Source organism: Chrysemys picta, chromosome 2 (assembly GCF_011386835.1).
Source record: "Chrysemys picta bellii isolate R12L10 chromosome 2, ASM1138683v2, whole genome shotgun sequence".
NCBI lineage: Eukaryota > Metazoa > Chordata > Testudines > Emydidae > Chrysemys > Chrysemys picta.
In genome coordinates this window covers 43,495,925-43,510,669 of record NC_088792.1, presented here as the reverse complement: position 1 = coordinate 43,510,669, position 14,745 = coordinate 43,495,925, and the positions used below count along the sequence as shown (strand labels likewise).

At 41.7% G+C, this 14,745-nt stretch overlaps 2 protein-coding genes across 6 annotated transcripts in view; one reads left to right on the top strand and one right to left on the bottom strand.

Annotated features, from left to right (window-relative positions):
• The window catches only part of RPP38 (ribonuclease P/MRP subunit p38), a 43,747-nt gene extending 37,492 nt beyond the window's left edge, over positions 1-6,255 (top strand). The window contains exons 4-5 of the transcript XR_010599129.1: positions 5,808-5,909; positions 6,030-6,255. The gene's annotated coding sequence lies outside the window, so the exon portion shown is untranslated. The remainder of the gene's footprint in view (positions 1-5,807; positions 5,910-6,029) is intronic.
• The window catches only part of NMT2 (N-myristoyltransferase 2), a 60,437-nt gene that overhangs the window by 26,349 nt on the left and 19,343 nt on the right, over positions 1-14,745 (bottom strand). For 3 of the 5 annotated variants that reach the window (XM_065586928.1, XM_065586924.1, XM_065586925.1), the window contains exon 3: positions 4,678-4,822. In XM_065586928.1, coding sequence (XP_065443000.1) covers positions 4,678-4,822 — 145 coding nt within the window. Of the gene's footprint in view, positions 1-4,677; positions 4,823-8,796; positions 8,936-10,903; positions 11,521-14,745 lie in introns of those variants that run through there. The other 2 variants (XM_065586926.1, XM_065586927.1) reach the window with 2 other exon arrangements.

Sequence of the window (14,745 nt, the reverse complement as noted above, 5' to 3'; positions counted from 1 at the left end):
CATTCTTAAAATGTTTTTGGCAAGCAATGAATAAGCCCAGTCTGTCCTAGACAAACGGATGTATACTTGCTTATCTAAACCGCCTGGTTGTCAGGCAGAAACAATGAAGATATATTTACATAAAAGGTAAACAAAGCCATCAAACTAGCAACTGGGTGAGATAGCCTTTTAACTATAAAAACAGGATAATTGAATCTCAAATAAGAAGCAACTGAATCAGCTAATTGTATATAATATTACTGTATTATAAAAGTATATCGACTAAGGTCTTTTGTGAAAGCCTGTGACACACTGGTGATTAATAGCATTGTGAAATGTATGCATTAGTACTATATGAGCAATTATGGGTACTCACTGATATTACACTTTAAAGTTGGTGACTAAACACAGGGAGAAAAAGGTTTCCACCAAGACAGGAGGGAAGGCAGCTATCTACCTGTCTCCAGTGTAAATTAAGCAGTGTGGGAATCAAAACAATGGAAGCCCATTTACATATGAATCAGCAGGAGAATAAAGACCACACCCCCAGGAAGCATTCCTGCCTCTTGAAGGAGGGCCAATGAACATTGGGAAGACAGCATGGCATCTACACGCCAGCAGGAGAGAGAAGTTTTGTCTAGGCTTACTTTTCACAGAATACATTTCAAAGGTTTACTGGACTAAAAAAAGAAAGGGGAGAGAACCCCATAGTTGTCCATCACTTGGGGGATTCAGGGGGCTGGAGCTCTTGAAATCACAGAACGTTGGGATCCTTCAACCAAGGGTGTTGAAGTCTCTGGGAATTGAATATAGGAGAGAAACCTGCTTAGACAAAGATTATAACTTGCTGACATTAAATACATCTTAGAAATGTATTTTTATTTTTGTTTGCTTGTAACCTTTTCTGTCTTTACTACTTATTCTTGGTATCACTTAATCCTACATCCTTTTGTTAAATAAACTTGTTTCAGCTTTATTATAAATCAATTCAGTGCTGTGATTGAACTAAGAATGTTAGTCAAATGAATATGCTGCTGTTATTGTCTCCTTAAAGGAGTAGAGAACAATTTCTGTGAGTGTTCCATGAGAAGGATGGATACTGCAGGGAGACATCTCTGGCAAGCTAAGGAGATGGGGTTCACTATTGTTTTACCTGCAAGGCAAGGTTTGGACTGGCATGAGGAGTTTACTGGTAAGGAAGACAAGCTGGTATGTCAGGACAGTTGTCACACAGCTTAGCAGTAACAAAATTCTCACTTGCAGAGGTTGCAGGGTGGGGAGAAAAACAATAAAAAACAGTTACCCACCTTTTCGTAACTGTTGCTCTTCGAGATGTGTTGCTCATGTCCATTCCATTCTAGCTAGGTGCGCGCCCACCTGCGCGGTCGTTGGAGATTTTTGCCTTAGCGGTATCCTTAGGCCCAGTTGTGGCGCCCCCTTGAATGCCACACTCATCCATTGGTATATCAGGCATCGCCGGCCCTACGTCCTCTCAGTTCCTTCTTACCGACAACTCCGACAGAGGGGCAGGAGGATGGGTAATGGAATGGACTTGAGCAACACATCTCGAAGAACAACAGTTACGAAAAAGGTGGGTAACCATTTTTTCTTCTTCGAGTGCGTCTCATGTTGATTCCATTCTAGGTGACTCTCAAACAGTATCAATGGAGGCAAGCTCGGAGTTCATGGTCTTGTAGCTTGCAGCACTGTTCTGCCTAAGCCAGTGTTGTCTTGAGCTTGCTGGGTAAGCGCATAATGAGACGTGAACATATGGACAGATGACCAGGTAGTGGCTCTACAGATCTCTTGGATTGGTACCTGTGCCAGGAAGGCCGCTGATGACGCTTGTGCCCTAGTCGAGTGTGCCATCACGATCGCCAGTGGAAGCACTTTCGCCAGCTCATAGCAGTAGTGGATGCAGGCCATGATCCAAGACGAAATCCTCTGAGCAGACACTGGGCGACCTTTCATTCTGTCTGCCACCGCAACGAACAACTGCATTGACTTACAGAAAGGCCTTGTTCTATCTCTGTAGAAGGCCAGTGCCCTCCTGACATCCAGGGTGCGTAGCCTGCACTCCTCATCTGACGCATGAGGCTTTGGAAAGAAGATGGGCAAGTATATGTCCTGGCCAATATGAAACTGGGAAACAACCCTGGGCAGAAATGCTGGGTGTGGTTGCAGCTGGACCTTATCCTTGTAGAAAACTGTGTAGAAAACTCTGAAGTAAGCACCCTGATCTCGGACACCCTGCGGGCTGACGTTATCGCGACCAGGAATGAGACCTTCCAGGAGAGAAGCAGGAGAAAGCAGGAAGCCAGAGGCTCAAGTGGAGACCCCATGTGCCTCAACAACATGAGATTCAGGTCCCTGGGGGTGAGGTGAGGGATGGGATATCAGACATGTGCGTAGAGACGCTCCAAACCTTTCAAAAACTGTGCCATCATGTTGTGAATGAAGACTGACCTGCCTTGGAACATAGGAGGAAAACCCGAGATAGTGGCCAGGTGGACCTTGATAGATGATAGGGACAAACCTTGGAGTTTGAGATGCAAAGATAATCCAGATAAATCGCTACCCAGCAAGATCTGCTGGACACAGGCCGAGCATAAACCTCGGAGACTGGGGCATGCCCTGCCTGGGGCGTGGTCCCCGCTGGGACTGTAAGGGCTTGTCTACACTTACATTTTATAGCCTTCTAACTTGCTGGCTCAGGGGTGTGAAAAATCACCCCCCTGAGCGCAGCAAGTCTGAGTGCTTTAAAGCTCTAGTGTAGACAGGCTCCGAGCGCTGGGAGCCACACTCCCAGCGCTCAGAGCTAATCCCCTTGTGGAGGTAGATTACCAGGAGCGCTGGGAGACCACACTCGCACTTCAAATCACTGCCGCGGGAGCGTTCCCATGGCAGTGCTTTGAAGTTTCCAGTGTAGACATACCCTAAATTCTAACTACACTTAACAACTACTTACCACTAACTACAATAAACAAACTATTTACAAGATCCTAAGGCTCAAAGTGAGAAGAGACGAAACCTCTACACCTTGCTATGCAAGGAAAGGTGCTCCAACTAACCACCACAGGCGGTAAGAAGGAACTGAGAGGGCATAGGGCCTGTGGTGCCTGATATATCGACGCATAAGCATGGCACTCAAGGGGGTGCCACAGCTGGCCCTATGGATAACGCCAAGGCAAATATCTCCAACGACCACGCACATGGGCACACACACACCTAGAATGGAATCAACATGAGCAAGCACTCAAAGAAGAGCTCACAATTCTGGGAACCTCTGCAGATTGTCCAATTGGCAGACAGTTTTGGAGAAATTTGGGACTGGAAGGGTGTTGGGTTCACTCTGCAAAAAAGTAACTGGGTGGAGGAAGCCAGGGTGTGACCTGCATGCTTGTAAGGGTGGCTGGCAGGCAGTGTCAGGACTCCAACACAGAAGCATAGCATTTAAGGCATGCAGAGTTGCAGGGCAGGCGGTGATACAAGCCCTTCCTGGTATGGGTTGAACCCCAAATGTTACAATAGGTAGTAATTTTAAGAGGGGTCTTCTGCATCATGACTTTCAGAAAGAGAAAAGGATCAAAATACCAGTCAAAATAACAAGGCTATTGAAATAATGAACTATTGGGAGAGAGGGAGAACAGTGTGTGAGGAGAACTCATTTAACCTGTGGCATAGAGGTTAGGCACCCAGCCAGGACTGGTGACATTAACTTACTCCACTCCCCCTTGAGGGGATCTGGCTGGAGAGTGCGGAGGTGGTGCAGTTCAATCCCTCAGGAGTGCTGGAATGGGGAACCAGGCTCAGGAGCAGGAAAATGATCAGTGGAAAGCACTGCTGAAAGAGGTGGTAGGGACTGCTTTACTTGCAAGGTCCCCAAGCTTCCCTGGCACTGAAGAGTTCCTGGAATTAGCAGTAGTGTCTTACAGGAGACTAATGAAATAGGGCTTTCTTCCAAGGATGGAGGAGTCAGCAACTGCACTCACCCATAGCAGTAATGAGTGGGGGTGGTTGGAGATAGGTAACAGCTGTGCAGAAGACAGACACTGAATCAGTTTAAAGAAGTCTTCAATCAAGCTGCCTCCAAAACCATGAAGAAGGAAAACACTGTCGTATATAGGATGGACTACAGATAAGAATTGTATGCAGCGGAGGAAGCAGGTGAACAAATAGGAACAAAATAGTTATGCATAGGAGAGATGTGTAATTAGCATCAATTTATGCAAAAACAGTGTATCCCACACCAGCATAGTGTGGATCTTTGTTACTCTCTGATACCTGGCTCATAACAGTTTAAAAGTCTACTGCTGCTACCAAATAATAAAGTTATTCCTTTTACTGAAGTGGTAGAGACCTTTCTTCCCTGTAGTTCTCAAGTTCAAATCCGTTAGCCCAAGTGGGATCATTGTAATAGCACATTTCTTGTTTTCATATATGAAACTCATTCTGATATTTCATTTCATGACATACCCTTTTTCCCCCACCCCAAACTACCCATCTCAGTAGTTTATCAGTAATTTTAGATGGCTGCAAAGAGCAGAAGTGACTACTGAATCCTAACACATTTTGATAAAGAATATATCCAAGCAGTTCAACTTTATATCTGTGTTACAGAATACACAGTAAAATTTCAACATACTCCTTTTAGCTACTGTTAAGGTCAATTTTGTACATAGGCCCAGTTAAACTTACTAAGTTTGGGTACAGGTTGCGTATCCCAAAACTGGTATTTACGTTTGGTTGCTTCATCAATGTTTTTTGCTGGTCCCTGGCATGCAGAGAGCAGCTCCATAGCTCTCTGAATGTCTTGCAGCTTCTGCATTGGAATGGCTGGATTCTGTACGGAGAGACAACAGGAGAGAGAGGCTTGTTTACTACATGCACACTGAAAACATAGTGCATACACCATATTCATGTCACTTGCTTCAACTATATTTTGATAGTATTTTGTATGTTTGCTCCCACCTTAAGTGAGGCACTGCCAGGGAGCCCAGGCCCAACATGTAGGTTTTGTTTGGGGAAAAACAATTTTATAAACTTCCATTGTTTTAAAAGTAGTTTAATTATTTTGAAACATCCTCAAAATAGTTTGTTTACATTTAATAAAGAACTTACAGTGTTTGCAACACAAGTATTGCAGCATTACACTACTGTATAAGGACCACAGTGTGAGGCTAACCATTCTTTTTTCCACTGCTCCATCTGAACAAAGTTGAAATGGTACAACAGAGTAAACCGCTAAAAGCAAAGCTGACCTTAAAATTCCCTCAAGTTTAACAATCTAATGTGTTATTAGTAATGCACATAAGGGCATTTAAAGTAGATAGATACTGTAAAACATCACTTTAAAAAAAGTCAGCACTATTCCATATTTCTATAATGCTATATTGCTACATATTTCAATGTTTACTGAGGTTCTATCAGATGTTCTTTTTATTAATTCTTGCTTTACTTTTCAGTGTACAGGACATGCATGTGTTATAAGTCCATTCTGCCAAGTGCTACAGCTAATGTTGTTAGCAAAGCTTCGAAACGAAGGGAGCATTTAAGAGTAAAGATAAAATAAACTAAAATTCTACTTAAAGAGGAAAGAGACTTTTACAGAACCATCTCCCCACCCTGACAGCCTAAAAGCTAGGGCTAAACTTTCCTAACTTTGGTGGCTAAAGCTAGCCATCTAAACCCTCATTTCAGAGATAAAGCTGAGCACCCACAGCTTCAATAAGAATTTTGCCCATGTAGTGTATACAGACGGCAAACCAGTGATAGGCACAGTGAGTTATACATCTGAAGGGATATTTCTATTTTTGTTTTTTTTTAAGAAAAGTACCATCCTGGAGCAGATTTGGGAGTTTTGCCATCAACTTCAGGAGGGCCAGGATTTCACCCCAGGTTTTCTCCAAGGCAACAGATACAGTCTTTAGGTTAGATTATATTACATATACTATTTAAAGTGTTCTATCCCAACTGTTGAATATACAAGCTCCCTGCTTCTCAGTTCCATATTAATTGGTCATCCTTTCATTATTTTACTTCCTTTATAGGACTCATCTAGAGAAAACACCACAAGCTACAACTAATATGGACAAGCAGCAGGCTTCAGTACCATCCATCTCAAAGGCAGATCTACTGCATATAGTTTAAGAACTTTCAACTTCAAAAAAGCCTGCATGTCTTGTCTTATTTAATATATATTTTTATTCTCTAAACATTATGCAGTTTCTCTAGTTAACTAAAGTATTGAAAGATTTTCCTGTGAAAATAATACTATGAACATATTAATAAAACTGTTTTCTGGCCTGAAAGGTCAGTGCATTAACATTTATTTACATATGGGCTTTGGTTCACCCAGTTATGTCAACACTGTTACAGCAAAAAAAAAAAAAAAAAAAAAAAAAAAAAAAGGCCTATTTCTAGATCCAAATCATAGTGACATGGATCAGTGTTCTCAACTAAAGATCAATATATATAGTTCCCATTTGTCTAGTATGAAGGTTTCTAAGGAAGTAGAGATTTTTAACGCTTACCAGTACACGGACTAATCAAATATCAATTCTGATGTGTCAATATTAGTATTTTGGATTTTTTTTTATTTTAGCAGTGTAAGCAGTTCCACTCACCACTGTAGCACCCCTTTGGTATTAGAAAGTGGCACTGTGTGCAGGGAAAGCCCCCTCTTGACCACTTCTTTAGCCTTGCAATGGCCTCTGTCTGTATGTGTCTCCCATGACCTAGCTCTCTGGTCAGGTGATCTCTTAAGTTCAGGTCTTTCCCATTATGGGGTAACAAAGTCCAACTACAGATTTTAAAATTTTATTAAGATAATGAAATCTACACCATTATCCAAGCAAAAGATCCTCCTGCTCCTCTCAGGCTACACTGAAGTTCCCTGTTCTTCACCCCTACTCCTGGGGACTGCAGATTTCTTTCTTTGGTCCTTTGGCTGAGCACTGCCTCTCCGGTCTTTTCCCCTGGAAGCCCTTCTTCCTAGCAGGTTTCCCCTCTGCCTCCCTTTCTACTCTAGCAGCTTCTTTCAGGGTCTTCCCTGTTTCTTACAAGCTCTATCTCAGAGTCTCTCACAGGAATCTAACCTGCTCCTTGTGGTTTTCTCCAGCCTGCCTTCACTAGGCCCTTCCCAAAGAGAGGGGGTTCCCTAGGCTCCTCTCTCCTGGGTTCCTTCTTTCACTAAGTTCTCAACCCTCTCTATGTAGTTCTTTCTGAGCCTTTCATAGCTTAGATCACTAATTGTAATTGAGCCACCAGATCAGGATAAGCTGAGGGCTAACTGCTAAAGTCACAGGCAAGGCTGAGCCCAACTCCCCTTGACAGGCTAGCCAGCCTGTTAATAGGGGATCATAATACACCTCTATTCCGATATAACGCTTTCCTCGAGAGCCAAAAAATCTTACCACGTTATAGGTAAAACCGCGTTATATCGAACTTGCTTTGATCCGCCGGAGTGCGCAGCCCCACCCGCCCCCGGAGCGCTGCTTTACCGCGTTATAGCCGAATTCATGTTATATCGGGCCGCGTTATACCGGGGTAGAGGTGTATTATTCTATTTCTATGCCAATAATAAATGACCATTATAAATAAGGTATCTGTCCACATAATACAGAAGAGAAGGGGGAAAAGGTATATATCATTCTGATGTTAACCATGACTAGTCTATGGATGATGGTCCTTCTTCCCAAGAGAGAAGGGTTCTTCACTCCTTGCAACTAATTCAGAGATAGGTATGTGGTATGAAATTTTTTTTCAGTTCCTTTTTATTTCTCCAAATAAAGGAGGAAAATTTTCTGAAGAAACACATGTAAGCTGGAAAGCAATATCTGCTTTCTCAATTGAGAGCAAGTTCCTGCAGTTAGGAGGGACTGGCTAAACCCTCTGGAGGAATGGCACAAAGACTGAAAGAATAAAGCAAAATGTACAATTGTATGTGATCCAAGGGAAATTTATCTGATGTATAGAGGGAGCTGGTGGCCTTTTCTGCATAAAATGAAGCTTTGTCAGTGCCTAGAGTCCTCCCTTATGCCACAGGAGGAGTTGTGGAGGAGGTTCATTCTGTTACATGTGCAGATATGCTGAACAGATGAGGGACTAGTTGGAAAGAATAAGGAATCAGTGACATTTTAAAGCGTATTGATATCACACTTCCTTTTGATCCTTAATGACTTTTTTTTAGTGAGACTGTTACCAGGGGGCAGTTAATGCATTATCCAAAATTAGGGTGACCAGATAGCAAGTGTGAAAAATTGGGACGGGGTGGAGGGCAATAGGTGTCTATATAAGAAAAAAAACCCAAATATCGGGACTGTCCCTATAAAATCAGGACATCTGGTCACCCTATCCAAAATCCAAGTAGCCACCTGTTGTTGATGGAATAAATGGGCCAAAATTGGAAGAGGGCTAACATAAGGCAGCTGTAACCATAAGTTCAATTACCTGACTATTCAATTTACGGTGTTCCATCATTTAGAAAATGTCTCTAACTACTACTATCTAGATAGTTGTTTAAATGCCATTATCCTCAAGTCTGACATTTTAAAACACAGAAAACAGCTGTGGAAATGTCTGGATAGAACAAACATTGATAATACTTTAAGACAAACAGATTGAGGACAAAGACCATCCTGGACTAGAACATGGACAGGGCTTACTTACAGCAAAGAGACTATGTCCAATTTTGCTTGGCAAGTGAAGACAGAACAAAGATGTGGGCTATGGAGTGGAATTACCAGTAAGAATATACACACTGTACTTTACGTTTAAACCTCAAAACAGGTATTTTTGTTTTTTGCCTTTGCTCACACATGTATTAGTTCTTTGTGGCTCTCCATTTGTCTATTTGGGGGGTAGGGGGAAGACTGCCTTTTGCCACGCTCCTTGTCTGTGTTCTATGACATTTCCTCCTGCTGCTTTGTTTCTCTGTGTTCGCACATACTGCAGGCTGCAAAATACAAGACTACAAAGTTAATTTCACATTGTAGCCTGCAACAGACACAAGGATAGACACGTTGTTTGTAGGCTAGAGAGGCAAAATGAAAAGATAAGATTTCAGAAAGCAAGACGAGCTGTGTAAGGACTGCTACATATATGCCTAGACAGCAACAGCTGGGAAGTAAAAGGTTTCTCTTCTGTACAAAAGTTCCCGGATGGCACCTTTTGTGATGACAATATTCTGTCAATGCAGAGAGTTTGAAAGCTGAGTTTCATGCAAACATGCCCTTTCCTATATGTATTTGCGCCAATAGGATATTAAACAAGATATTTTCCATGTCACATTTACAGAATTAATTCATACTACAAATGAGAGACCAGAGCATTCTAAAATATTTACAAACACAGACTGACTCAAACTTCAAGGTATAACCCAATCATTAGCTGCCTGGGGTTAGGAAGAAACTCACCCCATGGGCATGTTATTGCTTAATTATCCAGTTATAGGGGTTTTATACCTTCCTAGTCAACATTTTCATCAATGAACTGGAAGTAAATGTAAAAAAATCACTGCTGATTAATACTTGTGGATTGGTTGAGTGGTAAATAATGATGAGGATAGGGCAGTCGTACCAAGTGTTCCAGTTTGCTCTATAAATTGGACAAAACACATTTTTAATTTTAATAGGAATTATTTTCAGGGAGTTCTATGGCCTTGTGTTACACAGGGGGTCAGACTACATGATCACAAAGGTCTCTTCTGGCCTTGGAATCTATGAATATAGCCAAATGCAAAGTTATACATCTAGGAATAAGGAATGCAGGCCCATACCTATAGAATGGGGGAGGGGGCACTGTATTACAGAAAATTGTGACTCTGAAAAGGATTTAGAGATCACTGTGGACATGCAACTTAACATGAGCTCCCAGTGTGATGCTGTACAAAAAGGGCTAATGTAATCCTTGGGTCTATAAACAGGGAACTAGTAAGTAGGGATAGGGAGGTTATATTACCTCTGTTTACAGCACTGGTGAGACTGATAATACAAAACTGCATATAGTTCTGGTGCCCATATTTTAAAAAGGAGGTTATGCCTGGGTCTGAGACTTGATGCTGCAGGTTTTTTTTTTTTTTTGCAATGCAGACATACCCTAAGAGTCCCAATGAAATAAAATACTGCAAGATCCACCACATATTTTACTTAGGCAAATCCCCAACTAAAACCAGTCAGAGCTTCATCTAAGTAGTTATGCAAGATCAGTTCAGAACTCAGAAACTTAATCCTCATTATCTACAGGACAGAAAAGAGTTTTCTGATTTTGGGGAAAACTGGCAGCAATGTCTTTGTACTGATTAGACCTATTCAGAATTGCTGCTAGCCCCACATAAATTATATTATTTGCTCTTAAAAGCCGTGGTCCATGTTGGTAGCTCAATAACCTTAGTCTGTCTTCAAGTCCCCCTTGGCTGTAGTTGTCTTTGTATTCACAAATACAAATGCCTAGCAGAACAGGATTCCTGTAAATTTCAACACCCTGTTTGCTCATGAGAGCAGCGAAGGCAGGCACAGGGAAAGTCAATAGGGAAGTGCTATATGGACACTTTAGGTCACAAAAAACTAATACAATAGGGTGGGGGGGGAGGGGAGAAGAAGGGTTATTTGGTTTTTACTAGTTTCACCCTGAAGTCTAATTTTTAAATGTAGACTACGTTGCAGCCCTTGCACAGTTCAAGAGGACAATCTGTATGTTAATCTGCAATTTTTAAGTAGCATATTAAAATTGCTGCCATCCATATCTCTGGTCCTTTAAACTTTTAAAGTTCACTGGAATATTTATAAATGCGTTTATAAAACAGGCAGCATAGAAGGAGAAATCTGAGTAACTACAGTTGATCCCCCTGTGATTATGGGACACCAACCATCTGATTCAATTACTTCGTCTAAATGTTTTTCCAAGTCAAAAATGACAACAGTACCTTCCTGTAAGTGAAAAAACATGACAGTTCTAAGATAGTGGTACTTCTCAGATCCTAGAAATGGCCTTCAGCCTCATTACGTGCCTGAGATGAGTAGTTATATCACAACCACATGCCTTGCTATCCATTATTCCCTACATAAAGAAAGAATGTACTGAATTTAAGAACCTGCATGTACCGATATACAAAGCTTACTCACATTTATTTGCAGGTAGAAAATTTCAAATGCACATATGGGAGTTAGGCACCCAACTTCTATAGGAAAACCAATGTGAGTTGGGCACTTAAATGTTGCCAGCCTCAGAGTACAACATGTTACTACTGCCAATCATTACTGCTGGGAATCCATCTGCATCAAAAAGTTCAAAAGGTCAAATGTGTCAGTCAAAAGAGGAAAAAGTCATAGGAGACTCATAAGTCTTGCATTCCTGTGGTCTCCTGACTGCTGAAGCTGCTTACATCGCTGTCCCATCTCATCATCCACCTTCAGCCCCCACCTTCACCTAGACTCAACAGCACTCTTAGATGATCCTGTATGTTTACCTTAGAGGAAAGGCACACAATACGCATCTCAGCTAAAATACCTGCAAACTCCTTTCACCTAAAAGTGAAACAAATGCCAAAGGTCACAGTATAATTTATAAAACTCAAGAATCACAAATAAGGAGAAACATACGTTTTCCATGACTAGTAAAGAAAATTAATATTGCTCAGCACTTGACCAGCTTGACAGTCCAAAACAGCTCAGAAATCTAGCTAGAAAAGCTCCATTTACTTACTACTTGTGTGGACAGGAACAGAGCTGGTGAATGCAAAGGCAAATGAACTGGGTACCTGTATGTTGAATCTGAAATTAAGGCCTCTTGTTTTAATCACTAGAGGTTTGGAGGGGGGCTTTTTATTAGCATATATATTTAATTAAAAATCAAATCTCACATGCTATCTACAATAAAAATGGCTACAAACATAATGGAATTAGCGAGGCTTTGTCCCTGTGGTGATCATCATATCATCAGGTGTTTTAGTGAGCATAAGTAAACAACATATGACAGAGATGTGCATATCACACCTGCAGCATAATGTGACCCAGTCTACATTTGCCAGAGAAAGTATGGATACAAAACTGCAAGTGCTGAGCACCCCCAATCCCCATGAATTTCAACAGAAGTTGAGGGCATTCATCAGCACTTTGCATGACCCATCCAGCTCTCTGGTGAATAGTGAGCAAATATAAATCTTGGCAGAAAGGAAATTATCCACTTTCCCTGGCCATCATACACAGAGCTTAACTGCTTGCTACTGATATAAACCAATTTGTGAAACATGGTGCTACAGATTTGATGGAAATCTGGCTATTCTGATTAGAGAGTTAGTTTCCCCAGAAAGTGTAACATGAACCTATGTAACTTGAGGTCAAAGGTCAACTATTTCCTGAAATCCTAAAAGTGAGGCTGTCAAGATTGGTGAATGTACAGAATCTTTATTTTATAGTTTAACTAATGAATTCTGATCCATGGGCTATAGTGTCAGTGACAGGTCATAATCCCTGGTTTTGAATCAGATTACCCCTCCCCCCCCATATCATTTTATTCTAAAGTGTTACATCTCTCAGTTAATTCTGTGGTATCCGTTTCCCCATTTGAGGTAGAGAGCAATTTTTACTTAGTTGACATTTAAAAAATATTTTGTATGCACTGAAATGTACTTAAAATAGTTTTAAAGGAAGCTGCTCCTGGAAGAGTCAACTGAACAAGAAAAAATAAAGCATTTTCACACTACTAACACAACCATTAAACCCTGCTTGGAGTAGCTGAAAAATTAACTGCTGGCCAGACTTACCAAAACAGGAAAAGTAATGATTGGCTACAGATTCTCTTTCTTGAGGGAAAAAAGTCTGTATATTAATTTGGATTAACAAAGTATTATTGTAATTCATTAAAAAGGGATTTAAAACTGTATGTATTTTAAAATACACCGTTCAAAACATAATAAGGAACTGCATCTTTACTTCAGAAAGGTAGTAAAAATTCTAACATCCTTTTAGCTGACTTTACTATAAGCAACTAACTTCAAATCTGTTTACTATCTATTATATTGCAGACCCATGACAAACAGCCCATTCTTTAAAGAAAATCAAAATTAAAGAGCATGAGGAGTCTAAAAAGTGATCACTCTTGGTGATACTGTATGTTCTTGCTACACATTTAAAAATGTAAAACCTAATGCAAAAGCAGCACACGCATAGCACTAGAGGTGACACTGAAAAAGCCCTAGATCAGGGGTTCTCAAACTTCATTGCACCGCAACCCCCTTCTAACAACAAAAATTACTACATGACCCCAGGAGGGGGAACTGAAGCCTGAGCCCAAGGGCTTCAGCCCCAGGCAGTGGGCTTTGTCCTGGGCCATGGGGCTTGCGCTTCAGCTTGGCCCCAGGCTTTAGCTCTGGGCCCCAGAAAGTCTAAGCCAGCCCTGGTGACCCCATTAAAATGGGGTCAGGACTCACTTTGGGGTCCCGACCCAGAGTTTGAGAACCGCCGCCCTAGAGTGGACAATACATAATGTATCAGCATGCCAGCAAAACAGAACACAATTTTCCCCCTGAAATAAACAGATTACACTATTACACTTGTCAAATCTTATAGGGGGACTAATGGCACGAAGTTGAGTTTCTCTGCATTAATCAGATGAGACAACCTCTCCACTCAGGCACAATCAATGGTCTGTGAACTTTCAGACGATGGTGCTATGAAGCTCACTCCTCAGAGTAAGGTTTCTAAGTTATATCACTTGGTATTCTTGATTGAAGCATTAATGATCTGGAGGATGGTATGGACTGCACCCTCAGCAAGTTTGCAGATGACACTAAACTGGGAGGAGTGGTAGATACACTGGAGGGTAGGGATAGGATACAGAGGGACCTAGACAAATTAGAGGATTGGGCCAAAAGAAATCTGATGAGGTTCAACAAGGACAAGTGCAAGACAAGAATCCCATGCACTGCTACAGACTAGGGACCGAATGGCTAGGAAGCAGTTCTGCAGAAAAGGACCTAGGGGTTACAGCGGACGAGAAGCTGGATATAAGTCAACAGTGTGCCCTTGTTGCCAAGAATGCTAACGGCATTTTGGGCTGTATAAGTAGGGTCATTGCCAACAGATCAAAGGACGTGATCATTCCCCTCTATTCGGCATCGGTGAGGCCTCATCTGGAGTACTGTGTCCAGTTTTGGGCCCCGTACTACAAGAAGGATGTGGTAAAATTGGAAAGACTCCAGTGGAGGGCAACAAAAATGATTAGAGGGGTGGAGCACATGATTTATGAGGAGAGGCTGAGGGAACTAGGATTATTTAGTCTGCAGAAGAGAAGAATGAGGGGGGATTTGATAGCTGCTTTCAACTACCTGAAAGGGGATTCCAAAGAGGATGGATCTAGACTGTCCTCAGTGGTAGCAGATGACAGAACAAGGAGTAACGGTCTCAAGTTGCAGTGGGTTTAGGTTGGATATTACGAAAAACTTTTTCACTAGGATGGTGGTGAAGCACTGGAATGGGTTATCTAGGGAGGTGGTGGAATCTCCTTCCTTGGAGGTTTTTAAGGCCCGGCTTGACAAAGCCCTGGCTGGGATGATTTAGTTTGGGATTGGTCCTGCTTTGAGAGGAGGTTGGACTAGATGACCTCCTGAGGTCCCTTCCAACCCTGATATTCTATGATTCTAAGCTAAACATTTTTAAAAGTCATGTTTTTCCCTGTTTACTTAGAATAAGATGGTCAAAGCATGGTCCATAGCCCAGAGGTGCCTCACAGCCAACATCATATTTAACACAGAGCCTGTGGAGGATA